At 41.5% G+C, this 21,731-nt stretch overlaps 2 protein-coding genes across 9 annotated transcripts in view; one reads left to right on the forward strand and one right to left on the reverse strand.

Moving 5' to 3' along the window:
• MARCHF7 (membrane associated ring-CH-type finger 7) overlaps positions 1-5,251 on the forward strand; it is a 24,500-nt gene extending 19,249 nt beyond the window's left edge. For 3 of the 7 annotated variants that reach the window (XM_083707265.1, XM_083707267.1, XM_083707268.1), the window contains 2 exons: positions 1,870-1,918; positions 4,389-5,251. In XM_083707265.1, the coding sequence (XP_083563391.1) occupies positions 1,870-1,918; positions 4,389-4,450 (111 nt within the window). In that variant the 3' untranslated portion in view covers positions 4,451-5,251. Of the gene's footprint in view, positions 1-1,869; positions 3,405-4,388 lie in introns of all 7 variants that reach the window. The other 4 variants (XM_083707266.1, XM_083707269.1, XM_083707270.1 and 1 more) reach the window with 2 other exon arrangements.
• CD302 (CD302 molecule) lies at positions 256-19,859 on the reverse strand. 2 transcript variants are annotated; one of them, XM_083714519.1, is made up of 7 exons: positions 19,125-19,193; positions 15,388-15,523; positions 12,417-12,524; positions 11,040-11,162; positions 9,957-10,130; positions 9,260-9,286; positions 7,338-8,533 (listed from the first exon to the last, which is right to left on the reverse strand). In XM_083714519.1, exons 1-7 carry the CDS (start codon positions 19,176-19,178, stop codon positions 8,340-8,342), a joined length of 816 nt encoding a protein of 271 aa, XP_083570645.1. In that variant the 5' UTR covers positions 19,179-19,193; the 3' UTR covers positions 7,338-8,339. The 2 variants fall into 2 exon arrangements, with proteins under 2 accessions (XP_083570646.1, XP_083570645.1); XM_083714520.1 differs by lacking the exons at positions 15,388-15,523; positions 19,125-19,193 and adding an exon at positions 19,393-19,859 and having other exon boundaries at positions 256-8,533.
• Positions 19,860-21,731: the final 1,872 nt, after the last annotated feature.

Genomic DNA, 21,731 nt, shown 5'->3' on the forward strand with positions numbered 1-21,731 from the left:
CCAAGGACAAGAAAAAGCATATAGCAGGAGTGGGCTACATTTCCTTTGGAGCAATGTCTCTGAGTTTGCGTGTCACATGCAGAGTAGGTGGGGCCAGAGCTGATGGGTGGAGCCACAAACTAATCTGGAATAAAGGCTGTCCTGCATCCATGACTATCTCATATAAGAATTATCAATCTAATACAGGTCTACCTGAAGTAAGACCCACTGGGTTTTATATGGTTACATTCAAATTGGTATATAGGGGGGGGGGGGTTTCAGTGCAACAAACACATACAACTACTGGTCATGCAAGTAATAACTTCCTTACTTTACTATGCTGGACACACATTAATGGAAAAGATGTTCTTGAACATCTGGGAATAAAAATACTACCAGCATTCACCAATTTATTTTTACCAATAAAACACTACTCCAAATTATTCTGAAATTGCATCGAAAGAGAAAAAAGGAGGAAGTGATGGGGTGGAAGAATGGGGCAGCTTCAGGGGCATTGGGGGCCATATAAAATGAGGCTGGGGGGCTGCATGCAGTCCCTAGATTGCAGGTTGGCCACCTGTACTGGTACATTACTGGTAAAGGAAAGTGGAGGATAAGCATAACCTCCATGAACATGCATTGATTTTTCTATTCTAAAAAGTCTCATATGCCTATTTGGGCTCATAAGCATCATTGTAGTTGCCCTTTTTTTCCCATACTACGAAGCCCCATGCAGCCTCTGCTTGTAGATAAATTGACACACTGCCTGTTCTATCCACTTTCCAGTACTTGATACCTTTTTTGAGCAGACTTTGTTATATTTTTTCTTGATTGACCAATAAAAATCCCTAGAAATGTGCCTGTTTGGGAAAGGATTTTATTTTATCCTCTAGCAAAGTCCCCTGGATGGCTGGTGCTATCAAGATTGACTAAATATGCAGGAGTTAATGACAACTATCTATGCAAGTTTTTCTCAACACCCACTCCTTCCTGAACAAGGAGTTTCATCTAATGATAGATTTCATTCTGTTACAATTATAGTACTTAAGCAAGATTTTCTTACACTCTTGCTTGCTCAAAGGGTGTCCTTGACAAATATTCAAAAAAACCCCAAATCCAGTCATTCTAAATCATTGTTCTAGTTTTGGATCTGAAGATCTGCATGTATTTCCGTGAACTAAAGACGGTGCTCATCTTGTCTATATAGTAAACTAGACTGAAACTTGCAAGTAGGTTCACAGTCAACATATGTCCATTTCTAAGGCCTAGCTCATACAGTACTTTTCTACATGCAGTTAATAACTTCTGCATTAAGAAACTTAACATGTGATTGTTGGGTCAGTTTTAGCCATGCACATTCCCACATTTTTGTGGAGAAACTTACATGTGTGAATTTCTGGCTCACAGATACAGATGGTGTTTCCTGGGCCTTTTGAAAGCCTCTGCGATTATCAGTGTCCCTTCACCCCCTTGGCCCAGCTCACATGTTTTTCTATAGGTGTGCATTCATGGGGATAATTGGGACTCTTCATTAGCAAGATAGACAAATGAAAGTATTATATACAGCACATAGTCATTCTGTGGAATCTGCTTCCATAACAGGTAGGGATGGCCAACAGCTTGGATGGACAAGGCTGTCTCCTACCTCCACTATTGGAGGCTGCAGGCCTCCTACTACCAGTTGCTGGAAATCCCATGGGTATCTGGTTGGCTACTGTGAGAACAGAGTGCTGAACTACATAAGCTATTGGCCTGATGTAGCAGACTGTTCTTATTGGGAAAACTTAAATTCTTCCATGGCATATATATGCTTTGGGGTTTATGAATTGTTTTACAGGCCTGCGGTGATTTACAACTTTTAAAACTACCTTATTTCTGTATTATTTCTAGTTTATTAATCTTGCAAGGACTCTTCAGGCACACATGGATGATATTGAAAGTAGGTGGCTTCTGCTTGTTTTAGTTTCATTTAAAAGTCAAAGATGAAGTTTATTCTTGTTTCGTATCTTGTGATGTATAATGCTGAGTACTTGGCTGATGTGCAATTTTCACGCAGCTGTGACTGGTATATTTAATAAAACTGAAAGGGCAAAGAGTCCATTAAAAGCACTCATTCTTGACTGGATTGTTCCCTTTAGCAAGACCATTTTGAATGAAGAGAAACCTCTTACTGTCTCAATCTGACTTTCAGGTGGACATTAGGAATTTGTCTAGCTGTCTCCTAATGTCTGCCTCCGAATAACGTAATCAGGTTCTCAGGAGTGTGTACTTCTATAATGAAATCTTAAGTAACTTGTAGAGGTGTCCTTTAGAGGTAATTACGTTTTGGGGAAGGGCTGCTGCTTTGTAGGTGATGACTAACTTGGTCATGTCTAGTATAAACCACCTGACTTTCTGCTTGCATTTTGGACAGAATATGCATTAGCCAATTATAGCACCAGTAGAATAGCTGTAACTTACATTGCATGTTCATAGTAATCAGTCTCTAGTATGTATCTATGCTGAAGTGTTAGTGAGGAGGGCCTGAGATCTATAGTTGCTTTGCCATACAGTCTGTGGTGAACCCGTTAGTGGATCAGCAAGAGGAAAAAGAGGTGAGCATTTACAGTTGTTAAACTTGAAGTTATTAGTAGTTTCTTGTTCCCTGTAAACCCTACAGCTGTACATTCCCATGCCCCCTTTTCTCTTCCCAATGAGTAGGAATCTCAATAGTCTTTGATACCAACTGAAGTTGAATTAGTCCAAGCTGTGTGCTTCTTTTGGTTCTGCTTGAGCTGATGAAACCCTGATTACAGCAGAAGCCAGGAATTTGTGAGCTGGCTCGTAGAGCAGAATGTCTTCTTCAGCGTTTGTGCAGAAATGCTTGTATTTGTAGAGAGGAGAAATCTAGTATTGCCAGGAACCAGCTGCCTTTATTTTTCTCTTCCTTGAAGCTCTCTCATATGTTCTTATTTCAGCCGTGCTGCTCTTATGAAGCAACACTATCTACCCTCCTTTAATCAGTTTCCAATAGTTGCAAATCATTTTGCTGCCCTCTTTAAATACCATTTTCTAGTTTGCTGCTCCTACAGCTATAGCTGTTTGGTATAATTTATTCTACTAAATGGATTTTTTGCTTCCTTTTAAATGAATTTTGGGAATGTGTAGGCCACTGGCACACTTTGGGTGGGAGCAACTGGTTTGGTAGCTATTTAGAAAATGTATTATACTTTAAGCACAAGTGATTCAGTCAGACTCTTCCCATATGAACTGCCCTGGACCCTGCAATCGTAATCAGAGGCCCTTCTGCTGCGTGTGCCACCTCCACGAGAGGTCTGGAGGGTGAAACACGAGAACAGGCCTTTTCTGCAGTGGCTCCCCACTTGTGGAATGCTCTCCCCAGGGAAGCTCACCTGGCACCTTCGTTACATATCTGTAGGCGCCAGGTAAAAACATTTTTCTTCTCCCAGGCCTTTGGCTAATTAAACAATCTATGGCCTTTTAAACGGGGGGGGGGGGTATTGTTTTTGTGTGTTACTATGGTATGTATTTTTGTGGTTTTTTTATATTTTAAACTACCCTGTAATCTTTGAAGGACAGTATAGAAATTTAATGAAGAATAATAATTGTTTAGCAACTTTCCCTTTCTGAGCGACGTGGATTTAACCTTTGCTTCTGCTGAAAGTGTTTCAAAATGTCATTTATTGTTAATATAGTGCCTTCCATGTACATGTATTTGTACATCAAATGAAAGCAAAATCACACAGTGCATCGTACAAAGAGTTATATCCAGCATAAGCATACTTTGAATAAATCCACAGTAATAATTGAATTAAATTAGAGTGTATTGATCTTAGTGAGTCTGCTCTGAGTATGACTTAGTTGGATAGAACTCATAGACTTCCTAGAAAACCTTGGACTGAAATGGTTAAAATAGAAACTAGGCTATTGTGGTGATTGGGAATTTCCTCTTAAATGTTGCTTAAAGGATACAATTAATGGGTACAAAAAAAGTATGATGGTCTTATTTTAACAATTAAAAAAATAGGTTACCTTAGGACATTTCAGAAATACCTGACTTCTCTGATAATTTTCAATTTTTTCGTCAATAAAATTGAAAGCTTTACCCCCCACCCACGTATTGGGTTTAAAACACATTTGCTTCCATATACTTCATGGTGCTCATTAAATATTGATTTCATTTTAGCATAAGCATGTGTAGGTGTTTTTCCATTTTCAGTTCAAGAGATAAGATTTGTGTGTGTGTTGTGAAGCATGACTGTGGTTTTCAATTTAGGAAGCATTCTATTTGGAAACACTTAATTAAAATTACATATATGCTATGTTAAACATGTTTGTGTTCAAATTAAAAATTGCTTCCTGTACCTTAGAGTTGTAGAAAGGTTTTTGATTGGGTTGTGTACCTTCAGCAGCTTCTGATGATGATGATTCTGAAGATGGTGAACTCGACAGAACACTTGATGCTGCATGAATGTGAATGGAAGGACCGGGTGGATACTCAACTGGCACAAGTACCATCAGTATGCATATGTTTTGTAAAACACTGAATGCTATTAGATTTCTGACGCATTGCTGAATTCAAAAATTTGCTGTTGCACATTGGTATTGAGAGACCTGCAAGTGTGTTGTTTCTCCTTTGAGATTATGACATGTATGCCTTCTTCTAAAATAACAGATTTTTACGTGTAAGGCAAATGATCTCCTTTTGTATAAACTTCTTACAAGTAATCAGTTAAACTTCTGGAAAATGTTTCTCAACTTTTGCTCTTCTACTGGCTCTAAGTGGTAACATTAAAGTGTGTTTGCAAGTCATGGGGAGGAGATAGTTCTGTGTTAGCTTTCCATTTTAAAACACCTTTGGGAAGTCTCTTTTATTTTGCTTCCAGTGTTAACCAAGGTTGAGTGAGGGAATGAATGGGTTCTGTGAAGTTAGTGTTAAGTTTCTAAGTTTTTCTTGAGGAATGTTTAACTCAAAGCAATAAATTTGCAAGGGGCTACTAATAAGCGTTAATTATGGCTTTTATAAGTATTGATTTTGAAACTGCTGATTATATTTGATAATAATATTGTGTAGAAGTTCCGGTAAGGAATTGCAGCTGTAAACACTTGCATTTCAGCATTCCTGGAAGGAATAAAACTTATGGTTTAGAATCTTAACCAAGCTATTTATCTTAATGAACCTTTTTTAGAACCCACATTCACTGCTGAAGCACTGGTTATCAATGTGTTTTCTAGTGTTGTCACTTGTTTGTTAAATAAAAATTACAATGCATACGAATTGCCTGCCTTCTTAAAATACAGTAGATAATAGTGTACAACTTTTCTTCTAAACTGCAATCTGCATTTAAGTTCTTTAAAATTCTGGGGAGAATTCAGCCTTGTGTTCTGATAGTTGATAGTTCTGTCTATACAGGTCTTTCAGCTTGTCAAGACAGAACATCCTCCGCGCCTTCAGGAAGAAAGGATTGGGAGTAGTGACATTGTTGGATGCTGCTCATTATGTCACACACCATGGCCACTGGTGTGAATGAAATTTAGCATAATATGCAGGCCAAAAAGCCACAGTTCCATAATGCAGCAGGTATTGCAGTATGAAAGGAACATTTGGAAGACAGGATTGAAGTGCCAGAATTAAAATCAAGAAAACTAATGAATTCCCCATATCTGAATACAGACCAGGATCACCTTCTGAAACCTTTCAGCAAGGAAGGAGAGGCTGCTATTTCTAATCCTTTGCAGATGTTCTATAGTATGGTTTAAGTTTTGAAAGCTATTTAATGATCTAAGAACTGTAACCATAATCTCTCCCCCCCCCCCCTTCCAACCTTGGCAATTGCTGTAGCCGTTCTGATTCCAGGGAGAATCTCTGTAGTAGCATAGAGAGCAGCTGGCAGCGAAATCTAGATGGCCCTACTGTGAACACACAAGGTTAGTAAACCCAGTTAAAAAAAAAACGCAAGTCACCAGGATAAAACCTGAAATGCTTTTACACTGATGTTGATGAGCTATATAAAACTCCCCTTATGACATGTTCAGAATTAAATTCATTTTTAAGTAATATGTATTTAGTGCCACCTTTCTAACCAAAATTGGATTGCTTTTTCCGGTGACTGGCATGCAGTTATTTGAAGACTTACTAGTGTTAGATCAGTTAGGATGTGATGTCTATGGTAAAGTATTCAAATGATTGATAGCTTATTAAGTGTAATTGTGCACTTAAACCCACAGAGATGTGCAATCTGTTTAAGTGCTAGTTCAGTTGAGCTACTAGTTGCAATTTAACATAATGTTAAACTTCCTGCATAGTATTGTCCCCTCCTCAATCATTTCAGGAATTGATCATGCTTACTCTCTCAAACACACATCTTTCAGTACTTTGTTATTGTTTTACTATAAACTGCTTTATTGAACTACTTAATGTGTATAATGCTAGGAAGGCCTAATCACCTTTAGTCCCCCCCCTCTCCGTTTGATTGCTGTGGACCCCAGCAGCTATTTGATGTATTTGCAAACTGGTTTTTGCAGATTAGGAATATTTCATGAGCCATATGCTTCTGAATGATAATGGGTTCAGTTGTCCTGCAGTATGTTATTCCTCTCCCTCCATTTCCTTTTTAAAGTTACATTTACTAGCCACAGATGATACCATATGCCTCTATTCAAATGAATGAGAAATGGTGTCTCAAACTCCTAAGCCACTTTGGGTTATCCTCACCAACATCTCAAAATAGGGTCGAGAGGAATAACAGCATTTTGCCTGTATAATTTTGTTTATATGGGTATACACTTTAACACTAGAATGCATTGTTTGATTTTGCAAAAGAAAGCATGACTATATTTCTGCAGGTACCCTCTCTCCAAAAATAACCGTTACAGAATGCAGTGGAGCATGTTGGACCCCATAGATTTCCCCTTCTAGGGATTAATGCTTCTCCATGGTGGTTTTACTTCAGCACTTGAATTAAGATGCTTATAGTACTCAAACCTGAAATACTGATTTATTATTTGCAATGCTCTTTTGAAAAAACAAATTCTCTTTTATTTACTATAAGCACCATATTCCTGCTAGGCATCTTTGTTTTGTTTTTCCAGTGAAATTCCAGTGAAATTCTCGTAATTAATGTCAGGTTTTGTTTAACACTTGAAGAAAAACAACAACAACCCCAATAACACTTTTTGGAATATGGCACCAAGAAAATACATGTTAATTTCATACTGGAGTAAATTCAAATCAAATTTTTGTTTGGGTTTCTTTGCTAGTATTTTGAAGGATTCCTTTGGGACCAATGGCAAATTGATAGTGTTAAAACAAATGGTGTAAGAGGGTTCTGCCTTCCATCTGTCATTCTTAAAAAGAATTCATATAACTAGATATTTATATCAGAATTATACACATAAAAATATAGAGACATGTACACATGCATGATTTTCCCCACCACTGTGTTAATATAGGAGGAGTTGGCATTCGGGTATGAAGTTTTGTCAGATAGCTATAGTATGCAACATTTCAGCTTGGAAAACCAATTCTTAAAAAAAATTGGCATGGCCTCATGATTAAAGGTATGAAGGATGGAGTTACTTACATGCTCCAAGAAACTTTTGTGGAGGCTTTGTGAAATAACATCTTAGACTTGACAACAGGACCACCCCTAGTATTATGGTGAAACTTATAATAACAAAACCTACCTTTTCTGCAGATGGTTCCAATCTACAACTGGAATTCTGATTTCAGAAACAATTGAAAAATGTATAATTGTGGTTTGTCATTTGTTTCTCGATGCCATTTGTTAATGTAAATAAGGGCTTCAGGTGTGGGCTTTTAAAAGTTCTTCAGGCACAAAATAATCTTCAAAGTTTAGCACAATAGCTTAAGGTGAGAGTGATAGAGGTGAATCTCTGGATGTAGGAGACCACTTACTTCTGGATGAATGGCAGGTTTCTATGTACAGCTGCCCTTTCCTCCATTATATTACCTAGCCAAAGGTAAACACTGTGAAGGCCGACAGTTGCAGTTGCAGATATTGAGCAATTGTGGAAGTGCTTAACTTTGGCTGGACTGTATCTGCTGCTGTTTCTCCTCTAGCCCAGCCTTAACCTCTCCCGAAACCAAACTGGTAGTTCAATTTGTGCCAAGGCCTTTTTGCATAGTGAAAAACACAATAGAATGAAAGTGCAGCTTGTGAAAATGGTACAACAGTTGCATGGATGGAAATTTACTTCCTGTGCGTAAGAGCAATTTAATTTACCATTGAAGGTTGTTCATCTTCATGTGGAATAATGTCAGACTGTCTTTTCCTTGAGGTATATTTCTTGGGAGCCACTGTTGTTCTTTCTGTAATTATGTTATAAATAAATACAGTTTAGGCAGTATATTCATTTTCTTCTTCTACAAGAACCACTTCATCACCGCTTGGCACTTGAGTGGTGGAACTGTATGCTGTACATCCTGTTCCAGAAGAAACCCTCCTTTGATATAGGTACCAGAGAAATGCTGCAGACACTGCCACAATTACTGTTGAAGTTATGACTAAGGTAGTTGTCCAAGCGGTTTCATCTGAAACAATACAGGGATTCCGTCAATGGGATGTAGTCAAATTATGTACATTCTTTCTACACTAAAGCTAATGTTTATCTGCTATCACACTTGGCACACTAACAGTAGTGATTGCCTCTTTGCTTGGATCTAATTACCAGTTTGCAACTATTTAGAAAATATTTCCTTTTCTACAAGCTACCATGGAAGACAAAAGTAGCTCGGTGGACAACATTCTCACATTTTTCCCCTATACACAACATCAGATAGTATATGAATGTTTAATTTATCATAGCATACCCATGAGACAAACTTCGTCACCTCTTTGCTTTCACGTAGTCTTGTTCTATATGGCACTTTATTCCCAAAGCTGCTGGTGTTGTACAAAGTAGTATCCACTAGTGACAAGCATGTCTATACACAATCTCCTTTCTAAAAAAGCTTATGTGACACCAAATCAGGTTAAAACTACTGGGTAACAATGCAGAACTCTGGGTGTCATTTGCTACTTGTTTGTAACCAAATTAAATGGGCCTGAAATACTGATATAGTAATAACGAATAACAACCATGACATTAACTTTAACCACTTGAATATGTACACAGATCACAGGGTAAGTGTGAATGCTGTAGTTTCCTTATTCAATTACAAAGCTCTATAGCTCTGAATAACCAAGAGAAAATGCTCTCTTTTCAAAGCTCAACTACTGAATTTTTGCTGGGGGGGGGGAACCAAAAGATAACTCACCCGGTAAATACTTCTTTTCATAAAGAACTGCAAGCATACATGCAAAAGAAAATGAAAGGTGTTAATATGTGTTTATCTTAAAAACAGCAATTTGCTTTCACTGTAATAACTGACAGTTCTAACATCCTGAATCTTGAACACAGCATTCTATGCTCTTCAGTAACCTTTCCTATTCACTTGCATTAAAGAATGTTGTGCACTGTGTGCATATGAGAAGCTCATTTCTGTATAAGGTGCTGAAACACCAGATCTTCATGTTCATGTGGAAAGGACAGAAAATGAGCAGAATCCTTTATTGTGCAGAAATGACTGCTCCAGTTAATTAAGAAATGAAGTCTTGTCCTTCAGTTCCAATGTGATAAAAGCTGGAAGCAGGAACCAAACCAACACCATTGCCTTTACAAGAATCTTCCATAACTAGTCAAAAGCAATGCTAGTACTGGTATGCTTTTTATAGGGGTATTCACAAAAACAGTCTCCCAAAAGTTAACCCTCCTTGAGCAATCTTGCAAAATTTTGTGTAGCTGATCTCTTAAGACTAAAGGGAAGATGTTTAGAAGATGCTCTTAAAGTAAAATTCTTACCTGTAGCAGTGCTAATTGCTCCCAAGACAATTCCCTGCAAACCTCTGAACTCTGAAATCTACCACTAAGAAAGAACCATTTATAGTATAACAAATAGTGTGGGCATTACATACTGGAGGTTTCACAAAGGACTTCAGTCAGTGGGAGGTGCTCACAGGCTGCTTTTTTCCATCGGCCTGATGATGTCTGCATAACAGCACAGGTGTTTATTAGCTCCTCATTACTTTCTTCCTCTATCCAGTTTGTAAAATTCACTTTGGATTGATCGTACCATTTGAAAACGTTTTCTGCAACAAAATAAAATGGCAAAACCATGGATACTACTGTAGTAGTTGTTCACAAGGGATGATATTTAAAACTTTAATGCTGGGATTTAAAGTCCTATAACATTAAGGCTGGTTTGTGTGTGTAGGAAGAAGTCTCTGCCTTGTGTGCACCTGCTGTGTGGGTGGAAGTTTAATTTCACTTTCCAGAAGCAATGATCCTGGTTTAAAACAAACTCTAGTCAGTTTCTAAAGTTAGCTTCAAAAGCAGGAGTTATGAAGCTAACTTTTATAATTAACCAGAGTTTGTTTTATGCCATGATCTTAGTTTCATGGGTAAGAAACAAGCCAGGCCTTCTGGAAAGTGAAATGAAAATCTGCTACAGTCCTTGACCTGCAGGAGGAGGGGGAAGAGCAAGCCTCACATCGACTTCGTACTGCTAAAGGTAATACGTGGTTGACTGGTAACATCTGAACATGGTCTAATAGTAACAACATCTTGCAATAAAACAAACACAAGCACAAACCCTCCACCACCACAAAGTGTCCTCTGCCACCTCAAAGGGAAGCTCTATTGAGATCACTGGAACTTACTTAGGATTGTTTAGCTGCTTGATCAGGAGTCAGCAAGCTAAGGCCCATGGGCTGCAAGCAGCCCGCGGAGGTTGTTTGACCGGCCCATGAGCTGCCCCCGAACTGAGCCACCTGCGTGCTGCGTTAAACCGGTGCAACACGGCACGGGAACTTGCTTCTGCAGCACCGGAAATTGTGTGTATGCAGATGCTGGAAATCACGGGCACGTGTGTATGCTCACGCACATACACCAATCCGGCCCAGGCAAGATAAACTTTGCCGACCTCTGTGCTTGATTATACCATCAAAATTAAACCAAGGTCCGACTCTCTATGTCTTTTGGGGTTTGCATTCACTTACCATCTGTATCAAAAAACATGCCCAATGATACGTATTCCGGACCATGCCAATGGGTGCAGAATGTACTCCGAATAAAGCTATTCTCCTCTTTGTTATTTATGCTTACAATGTCAGCTCCAGATGCTGCATTTGAAGGGGTGGGTGGGAAACAAACAAACACCAAAAATCAAATCCCAGCACTTTGTCAGATCTTCGTCTAAAATAGACAACAGAAATAGTGCTCATGTGTGACCTTTTCTTATGCTCAAGTACTATTAGATTTTGTGTATCTCCCCCTCAACCCCCAGTTCATGAAAGACAAACAGGCCCAACCACCCAAGTTAATTGTGTCTGTGGCCCCAAATATGCCAGAGTGTCTGCTGTGACATACAGGAGCATGTGGCACACAATCCCAAGTGGAAAGCATTCCCAGAATGTAAAAAAAAAAAGCTTTAAAAAGACTGGGCTAACAATGAAATAGCAAACTGCTCTCCTCCTTTCCCCTGGATATGGTCAAGAGCACAATTAAAAGCCTGTTGAAGTAAATTTGCGGGAGTCTGGACCTGATAGATTACTAGAAACTCCGGACAAGGCAAATTAAATCAGAGCAGCCACTGAAGCATCAAACAGGATGAAATACTGATAACACTGTACTGCAAGAAAAGCTGCTGCTCTGATCAGAATAACATTCTATCTCCGATGGCCGACTAACTATGGGCCTCTAGAGGTTGCTGCACTACAACCCCGAGCATCCCTGATTACTGGTTATACTGTTGGGCCACAGGTTTCCCATCCCTGCCTTATTTTATTTTGTTGTTTAGTTGTTTAGTCGTGTCCGACTCTTCGTGACCCCATGGACCAGAGCACGCCAGGCACTTCTGTCTTCCACTGCCTCCCGCAGCTTGGTCAAACTCATGCTGGTAGCTTTGAGAACACTATTCAACCATCTCGTCCTCTGCCGTCCCCTTCTCCTTTTGCCCTTCATCTTTCCCAACATCAGGGTCTTTTCCAGGGAGTCTTCTCTTCTCATGAGGTGGCCATTTATTTATTTATTGAATTTATGTGCCACCCTATACCTTCAGGTCTCAGGGTGGTTCACAGATTAAAATCAAAATATAAAACCACAACATACATAATCAAAATTAAAACAACAGCCCAATAACCCTTCACACAGCTATTGGGAGGATAAAATGTGTGAAATGCTTTGAACACTCCCAACAGCATCTGAAGGGCCTTAGGCTAGTCTCCCTTGCTCTACAATTACCCTTATTGTCACAGCTATAATAATTACAAAAAATAATTAATGTACCCAAAACAACGCAGCCCTGAAGCATAGCCACAGCCTACGTATCTCATTATTGACTCAAAAAGGGACTGGAGAGGGATTAGTTGTATTACCATTTCCCTTGCAGACTTCCCTGGTATCATCGAGAGTCTCCAACGTTCCTTCAAGTAAAGCATAGCAGCTCCTTCCAAAAGAAAGCCAAGCAGCAGAGGGACATGCAACTAGGGAAGACAATGGTCACAATTAGTTTCCTGTATATTTGCATCCTGCCTTTTGATAGAAAAATTCACAAGGCACCTGATAAATATACTTAAAACTGTAACAAAATTGTTTAGACAAACTTGGTAATCAAAGAAGCTTCCGAGCGGAAAACTATCCATGGCAGTAAAAAGACTTAAGGCACCAGAAGATCCCAGAGGCCCTCTCAGAAAATACCACCTTTGCAAAACACCTGATAGTTAACCAGGAAGGGACAAGGGGAATCTCCCCAGAGAGGGAGTTCCAGGGTTTGGGTGTTAGTGTGGAATAGGCTAGATCTCTAGTGACCACCCACCTTCAGATGATGAGAGCACATGGAACAGGAGTTCCAAGGAAGATCTTAATGTGCACCATGATTCATAATTGGAGAAGGCTTGTTGGGGACAACTCAAGCAGTTTAGCAAACCATTGAGTGCAATAATGCAGGAAGGATGACACCTGGGCTGTAGATGGCAGAAAACTCATCTTAGAGCCTTATCTTCCAGCCTACACTTCCCACCCCCATTTCATCTGTGCTGTGCTGCTACTACACACTCACTCCATTTCTGCTATAACAGTTCTATTTCTGAACTGCTACTCCCAACAATACGGTGTCCTGGGCACTTCACTAAACTTTTTTATCTGTCTGTCATTAACCTGGAAGTAACTGCAAGGGTGGCTGAATTTTTGTTTCTCTTAAGAGTGGTGAATGGCATTATTTAGCGGGAAGAAACTCCAATGAAAATCCTTATTATTACATGTTTTACATGGCTGTATGTTTGTATATTATTTTAAAATTTTATATATGGATGCTTTATGATGGCCTATATTTGTAATGCCTAAAAAGGTTTGGCGCAGAAGATTTACAGAAACTGTTGCCTTGCAAAAAAACATTGGCGGGTTTGTGCTGCAGAGGCACTTTCAGCTCTGTTTAAGATGAAAAATTGCTTGTCCGTGTTCAAAACCACAAAGAACAGTTTAAAAGGAACTAAGTACAGTTTGTGTTTGTGTGTTTTCCTTTCTCTTCCAAGGGCACAAATAAAATTTGCTTTTGGAACATTTTGCAAGGGGAAAGAAGTACAAAAGGGGGGGGGAGGATCCTAAAATCAGTTCAGCTCTGCAAGAGAACAATTAGTGTCAATTAGTCTTGATCTGAACAAATTTTTCTATACAACAGACTAGCAACGTATAGACCCATAACTATATGCATTGTTCACCTTATTTTTGTTTTATAGATGGCAAAGCAAGTAAGAATGCAACAGATCCAATGTAACATTTCTTACTATCGTTCCCAACTACTGGCAGCCTGCACATCTCATATATGTGGGTTACCACTGGCTTGCTGAAACCCAAACACCATGTGTGGAAAAAGTCTTTCACAACTCTATGGATATAAGCTATGGTCGCTGTGTCACCCTAGGCTGGATTTTCCAGTGATTTCCATAGGTTGAGAAGAGTACAAAACCCATGGTTGAATCAAGTTTCCATTAATCGCCACTAAAAACCTCTGTCTATAACTTTTATATGTGGGTGATATACAACTAAGTCATATTTAGAGTAGACTCATAGAAATCAATAGACTTAAACCTATTGATTATAATGGGCCTGGAGAAATTGGATAACACGGCAAAAAAAAGGAGTTAATACTGTCAGCACTACAGAGTTCTCTCTCTCCATCAAAATAATTGAAGACAGAAGTAGCAGTTTAAAATTTTTGTGTTTTGCCTACAATCAAGAAAACAGACAGCCATCTAGCAGAAGTTATAGCAGATATTCATTTAAAGTGTAGGCTAACACCAAAGCCCTGTTTTCAACTATAAAACATTGTTTATTTATAGTTACAGAAATACTCACTGACCAAAGAATCTACTTCACCCCTTCCGGAGGGGAAAAACAAATATGCGTACCATATGTCTGGGGCAACAAACAGATGGCATACTTTATATACTTTCATTTTGAAAAGAAAGAACTGGAAATACCACAATGATTTTAAAAATAACATGTCCAGTTACATATGGCAAGATGCAGCCAAACCGCCAACACTCCTTTGATTTCATGTAACCATGTTAAAATGCAGTATGTATTCTGGAAATAAAACTTTGTAGCTTTTGTCTTGGGCTTGGTTTTTTTAAACTGTTCCTTGCCATGACAAGAAATGCTTCCTTTATGTCAGCGCTCATCCTGCTTCCTAAAGACTGCGGAGGCTGGCTTTCTGCAATGTGCTAAAATATAGTGATAAACTCTCCTTTTCATTGGATGCGTAGTAATGTGTGAAGGTAGGTGGGCTGAGACTGGGTTATGTGGTCCCTGTACAAGACCCTAGGAGGATGGATGGAATAACACACATGAGATAAGGGAGACTACCCAAAGGTCAGAAAAACAATAGCTGCTGGTTGAACGTTTTGATGGTACAAAAGTCTCTGGTTCATAATGTTTCAAAGAAACACAGGAAGTCTATTGGCAGCAGCTTTAAAAGGCTTTAGACAAGACTCTTGACCAGCCGCTTCTGGAGATTCCAAGGCCTGAATCTGGGACTTTTCAGCTCTTCCCTATACATCTAAGCTCAATTTCATAAAGCTCTTCCAAGCAGAGAAAGTCCAGAACGTGCATGGAATATGCTAGCCTGCTGCTTCTCCTGCAAAACTTGAGGGAGTCAGCATAATGCAAGAGATCTACGTTCTCCAGCCCTATGCTCCAGCTGTTTTTCATTTATCCCTTAAGGATGCCGAAAAAGACAAAACAAATGAAAGGTATACATTACAGTGCTGGGGAGTGAGAAATGCATTCTTTAAGTTTGAAAAAATTAACTATTATTTCAAATAACTGTCCACATATAATAGGAAGCACTTGTATTCGACACACTTCTTTTTTTCAAATGAGTGTGACTCTCTCCACTTAGCAAGGCTACATATATATTAGATGGGTGCAGCTGCCGGTGGATGCATTGTTCTCCTTTTAGCCATGGTCTTCTCACTTCAAAAAGCTAAAAAAAAAATGCCCTAATTCAGGGATGAGGATCTTGCAGAATCTGCTAGCTTTTTTTTCTTTTTCCTGGAACATTTTTATTTTTTTGCTGGGATAGAGTGGTGCAGAGCCAGGGACAAAGTGTTGCCTTCTCAGAAGGTAGAGCCAATTACCAGCTGCAGTATTTGCGCAACAGACTTCAGAGTTTAATCCCAACCATGTGTACTCAGAAGCAAGTGCTATCAAATCGCTTCCTGGGTAAGTAAGGCTAGCAGCCTTAGCTGACCAATCTGCATCCCAGTTGCTACAAGCCAAGGAGTCTTAACACCTCACTTCAGAAAAGAACAGTTGAAAACAGTGACAGATCTACTGCATCTCATCCTGTGGCCTTTTTTTTTTTTGGCCCACCCCTGTGGTCAATGAATTCTCCCTTGTTGCTAAGCATTTCAACAATTAAGCTCTGATCCTGAAAAGAGTCACAGTATATCTACGCGTATAGATGGCCTCACAATGTAACCAGGATCACACACACCCTCGCACCTACACATACAAATAATTTTAGCAGTGGATATAGGAATTAACGTCTATACGATTCTTGAAATAACTCTCAACAACCAAAACAGAGAGAAACAGAAGAAGAAAGTGTTTCTTTTCAGGCCATGAGACTGGAGGTTTTGTTTACTTTGACTCATGTTTTCTCAACATCTGTGCACTAGCCAAATGGACTTCAAACAAACAACTACCCAGAGTAATGCAAGTCTTTTTAATCTCCTTATGGAGAAAACAGGAAATTAATTTGCCCATTGTCTGATTTGTTTCCTGTGATGATGAAGCCTTAAAAGCTTGTGGGTCACATGATATATCTTGGTATGTATTATCTCATCCTGGCAAAACCTCTTCCACCACCCCCCTTTCATTCAGCTCTGGACAGATGAACCAGATATAATCCCTCCCTCATCCTGACCAACCAACAATACAGAGTTGTTGGGGGAATCTGTCCTAAATAGAACAGGTCTCTAAAATAGGTTTTGAAACAGTTTTCTGAATTAAAATGTATTATATTAAAATACAGGTTTTCCAAATCATGCTCATACTAAAATGTAAAGCAAAATGTAAAACTAGAACACACTTACAAATATATTTTAGTACATTTGATGTCTGGACACCCTCCCCTCTTTTTACAGGGGGCTATACCCCACAAAGGCAGAAACCATTGCCTAGACCAGGGGTTGGCAACCTAAGGCCCATGGGCCACAAGCGGCCCATGGGGGTCATATAACCGGCCCTTGGACCCCCGCCGCTCACTCGGGCAGCTCCTGTGCGCCGCCTTCCTTAACGCTGTCCGCCTTCCCATTGGCTGCAGGAAGCTCCTGCAGCCAATGGGAAGCTGCGCACGCCTCTGTGCCAGAAGGAGCGCTGGAAACAGCGTTTGTGCATGCGTGTGCACTCCGGCCCACCGTGGCATCTGCGGGTCCGTGAACCGGCCCAAGCCACAAATCTTTGCTGACCCCTGGCCTAGACTGTGGGACCTTTGGTCCAGTTTACCGTATTTTTCGTCCCATAGGACGCTCCGTCCCATAGGACGCACCTAGTTTTTTTGGGGGGGAAATAAAGGAATTTTTTCCCCATTTCCCCCCCAAAGGCAGGTCGGGGAAACCTAACCAGGTCGAGGAACAGCGGGATGGCGGCGCTGCGCCTCCCTGCTGTCCCCCAAGCTTGTGGGGCTGGCTGATGTCTGCCCGGCGCGAGGGGCGCTCTGCTTCAGGGCACTTCGCCCGCCGGGTGGCAGGCTGCTATCCGCAGCGTGGGGAGCCCTGCAGGGAACTCCTGCAGGGATCCCCACGCTGCGGATGTCTGTCTGGTGGGCGGGGCGCTCTGCTTCAGGGTGCCCCACCCGCCGGGCGGCAGGCTGCTATCCGCAGTGTGGGGAGCCCTGCGGGGAACTCCTACAGGGCTCCCTACGCTGCGGATGTCTGTCCAGCGTGCGGGGCACTCTGCTTCAGGGCGCCCCACCCGCCGGGCGGCAGGCTGCTATCCGCAGCGTGGGGAGCCCTGAGGGGAACTCCCGCAGGGCTGCCTAGGCTGCGGATGTGTTCTTGAAGCGCCGGGCGCTCTGCTTTCAGGGCGCCCGACACTCCGGGAAGCAGGCTGCTATCCGCAGCCTAGACATCCCTGCGGGACCTCCCGCAGGGCTGCCTAGGCTGCGGATGTCTTCCTGAAGCCTGGAGAGCGAGAGGGGTCGGTGCGCACTGACCCCTCTCGCTCTCCACGCTTCAGCGAAAGCCTGCATTCGCCCCATAGGACGCACCCAGATTTCCCCTTCATTTTTGGAGGGGGAAAAGTGCGTTTTATAGGGCAAAAAATACGGTACATCCTTCAGGGTCCATGCTGCCAAGAAATCATGCTGCCAAGGGCAGAAATTGTGTAGTGTATGTGAGATTTTGATCCAACAACTTAATTTCTTGCATTATAACTTGACATTTTATGTGCTATACATACTTTATATGTTGTTTTTTAAATGAGAAACCCTAGTTCCTAAGCCTTCAGGAAAGTAATGGTTCTCCATTGGGAAATCCCTTTATACCTAAATAAAATATGAGCCAAATTCTGGCTGCAGCTCCTGGTTAGTGAGGTGAACTAGGAGCCCAGGTTTGGAAGACATGCTAAATCCAACCTAGATATAGCTCAGTGCGGTGCAGGTGCAAAAAAGCATGGGTGGTGGGGGCAGAGAGGAGTTCCTCTCTAGGAGCTTTCAATTTTGCACAATCACAATAAGCTATAGTTTAAGCCAGTAAGCTGCCAGGCCACTGGTTCTTCTAGCTCAGTATTATACCATAGGTATAATCCCATGGGTCAGGACCCACACCAGGTGGGCTGCAGCAAAGCAGTTGCTACTATGTTGGACTCCAGCTGGGACTGCTCAAAAGGAGAACTTTTCTGCATTTTTTTGATGGTTTTAATTTAGTAGAAAGCAGGATTTTTGATAGGGGGCCCCAAAAAGTTGTTGAGCTTTTTTTAGATCACACAAAAAATTGTTGACATTTCCTTTGAAATGTTTTTGTTTTGTTTTGTTTAAAAAAAAGGATACCCCCAAATAGGACATGGGGGGCCAGGGTTCTGTTTTGGAGGCAGGCTTTTGTTTTTTTGAGGGGGGAGAACTTCAGTTTGGTGTTTCTATTGCTACGCTCCCTTGGCTTTGCCCATGGTAGGAAGGCTAACTAAGGTAACCCTAAGCAAATTGCTCTGTAAATTGCCATGTGTAATATGCATTACCAGTATGAAGTAAAAATCAAATGTGAAAGTGAGTCACGTTGCACTGCCTCAGATTCAGGCGACAACCCTACAAATGTTCACTTGAGAGAGCAAAGCCGCATTTGAATGCACAATTGGGAATAAGCATTTTATTTATTCAAATTCCTCTAACTAAACAGCGTTTCTTTACCTTATTTATTTGTAGCCCCGATGAGCTTAGGGGGACCATACTGGTCTCCCAATAACTCCCCCCCCCCCCGAAGCTAAATGATATGGAAAAAGTGCTTCAGGGAAACCTAAGGAGGTCTATGGGCGAGTTCCGAATCTGAAGCCAGATTTCCCCACCAAGTCCTTGCCGCTTTACCCACTGCGCCACCCTCTCCCAGCGAGGTCGCGCTGCGAGCCCTGCGCCTGAGGGACATCCAGGTTTCTCGCCACGAGCCCGCGCGGGGAGAGCTTCCCTGGGCGACGGCGCTGCAGGCGGGAGAGGAGGGCGTGCGAGCGAGCCGGGGAAGCGCAACCCGGAGGCCGCGAAGAGGAGGAACCCCCTCGCCGCGCTGCCGGCCCCGCACTCACTTGGCGCGCTCGGCCGGGACTAGCGGGGAGAAGAGAGGGAGGAGGAGCTCGCTGCCTTACCGTCTGCTGCTGCTCCTTGGAAAGGCAGCGCGGCGGCCAAGAGGAGGCCGCTCAGGAGGCAGGAGCGCGCGCTGGAGGGGGCGCCCATGGCGCAGACAAGCAAGCTCCGTCCGAGCCCGGCCCACTCGGGGCTCGACGACGACGACGCCCACTCCCTGCCGGTGGGCGTGGGCGAGCCCTGGCTCGTGCTCCGGCTTCGGAAGCGGGAGGGAGGAGAGCAGTAGGTCCAGCAAACTTTCTGCAAGGGGAACTGGGTGGCGGGACTTCTTTCTCTCCCCCTCCTCAGCTGGCGGAAGGGGCTGGTCACGAAGAAAAGCCCTCCAATGCACAGCTGAATTTATCCAATGTTGCCTCTGGGGTCTTGTGATCCCGACAGAGCTTTTGCGTCTTTAAATGTAGGCAGAAATTCAACTGGCAAAGCTTTCCGTCATCAAGGGACGCTCCTGTCGAACGCCTCGCGTCCCACCCAGCTGGGAAAAGGCGGTCGGAAGCAATTAGAACCTCCCTGCTTAAGTTTCCGTGTGTAAAGTTAAAACGGCGATGAATGGAAATACTTAAACTACAGTACTTGGAAGGTTATTCAGATGCGCTTGGCTCTTTTCCTCTCGAGGAATCTTTTAGCTATTGGTGCTTGTCAGAAATGCAAAATCTCCTTTTTGTACGCTGTGCTAATTATTTCAGCATAACTCCTTTTTTTCCATGCTTGCAATCAGTACTAATCCACTACTGACTGATCAATTTAATTTTGCACAGGGATGCAAAATATAGGAACATTAAATGTCACAGTACTAGTTATAATGAGGTCCTGTTTGTGTGTGATAATATTGGTAATGCCATTTCACCTTTCTACGCAAGACATAATAACAATTGCAAATTAGGTTAGTTATCTGTTCTTTTTAACCTAAAATTTAAATTACCTTAAAAGTATTTTCCCTGGATGGTAGAGACTTGGCTTGAGTAGGTGTTTGGAAAGTGGGAACTACAAAATGCTTCTTCAGTTAAGTTATATGCAAACTGACCAGTAGAGGGTATCAGTGTTGTTTCCTTAGTACACCAGCAATATGGGAATGCTATGCATTTTTCAATAACAATATACAAAAAACTATCAAAGTAAACTGCTTTGCATTATCATTAATTTCAGTGATAGTAACTATACCTTTGAAATGGATGGAACTTGCTTAATATTGACAGGATTAGGATTTCCCATTGGCCCTGTTCCAGTTCTAATAAATGTTTCAACAACACGTTTTTCTTACTGGTTCCGCATCTAACCCAGTGTCAAATTTCATTTTGTGCAAGACTCTCTGTAAAGTTGCAAAGACCTCACCATCACCTGTTGAAATTTGGCATGGTGGTACTTTTTAACAGCTGCAATCCCTTAGGAACCTTAGAGCAGAACTATGCGATGGCAGCACACCCAGGTCTTAAAATGTGGGTTCCTGCCAAACACCGTGTAAAGCAAAGTATGGAATGAGTTCAAGTGGGAAAGTCCCTGTGAGTGGTGCAGAACCCTTCAATTCCCTCCCTCCAGTCAGTTTTTTTCTCAGCTGCTGTTTGGGACAAGGAAAAAGTTCAGCTGGATGAAAAAAAAATTAAATGGTGTGTGTGGGTATGAGAGAATGAGAGAGAAAGGACAGAATAAATAATATGGGAAGCTGCCTTACACTGATTTACACTGATTGGCAGCAGTTCTCCAGAGTTTCAGACAGGAGACTTTTCTAGCCGTATCTTCGAGATGGCAGGAATTAGCATAGTGGACACTCTACTTATGTGCTGCCACCAGCATCAAGTGTCATTGTGCCCTTTTGAAGAAGCTGCAGTGAACACAGTTATTTACAAGTACTGTAAACATGCTGATGGTTAGGTTGACAGGCTTTGCAACATGGAAGTTACCGTTTTGCAGCGACTTGGTCTGTTTCGTTTACAATAAAAGGAAACAACACATCTCCAAAATTTTAACCTCAGCTTCTACAATGTTGCCCTTGGCACCTCAAAGAGCAAGTTAACTTTTCAGGGTATGAGTTCTTTGCACAGCAATTTTAAAAACCAGCTATGGAGAAACAGAATAGGAAGTTCAAAAATTCAGATTGATTATTATTTTCAGATAAAATCTTAAACTCAATGCCTTGCCGACTCCTATGTTGTTGTTGTTAGAATTTGTATACCACCCTTCATCCACAGATCTCATCCTACCCACATTTATCAGGAACTCCCATTGGTTTTCAGTTTTTAAAGTGTGTGTTACATTGTAGCCTAACTGCATATCAGAGAGGCAACATGTCTCTGATCTGTTGTGTTTTTTGCAATTAGTTTGAATATGCAACTAAATTTGGATTAAG

Source organism: Podarcis gaigeae (assembly GCF_964106915.1).
Source record: "Podarcis gaigeae genome assembly, chromosome: 1".
NCBI classification, from domain to species: domain Eukaryota; kingdom Metazoa; phylum Chordata; class Lepidosauria; order Squamata; family Lacertidae; genus Podarcis; species Podarcis gaigeae.

Bases quoted from the DNA above. Each gene is read 5' to 3' on its own strand.
- CD302 (XM_083714519.1), bottom strand. From the start codon at position 19,178: ATGTCCCTCAGGCGCAGGGCTCGCAGCGCGACCTCGCTGGGAGAGGGT. The intron at 10,131-11,039 runs GTAAGTGAATGC...ATTTTGTTGCAG, and splicing joins CATGTTTTTTGATACAGATG to AAAACGTTTTCAAATGGTAC. The intron at 9,287-9,956 runs GTATGTAATGCC...GTATGCTTGCAG, and splicing joins AGTCCTTTGTGAAACCTCCA to TTCTTTATGAAAAGAAGTAT.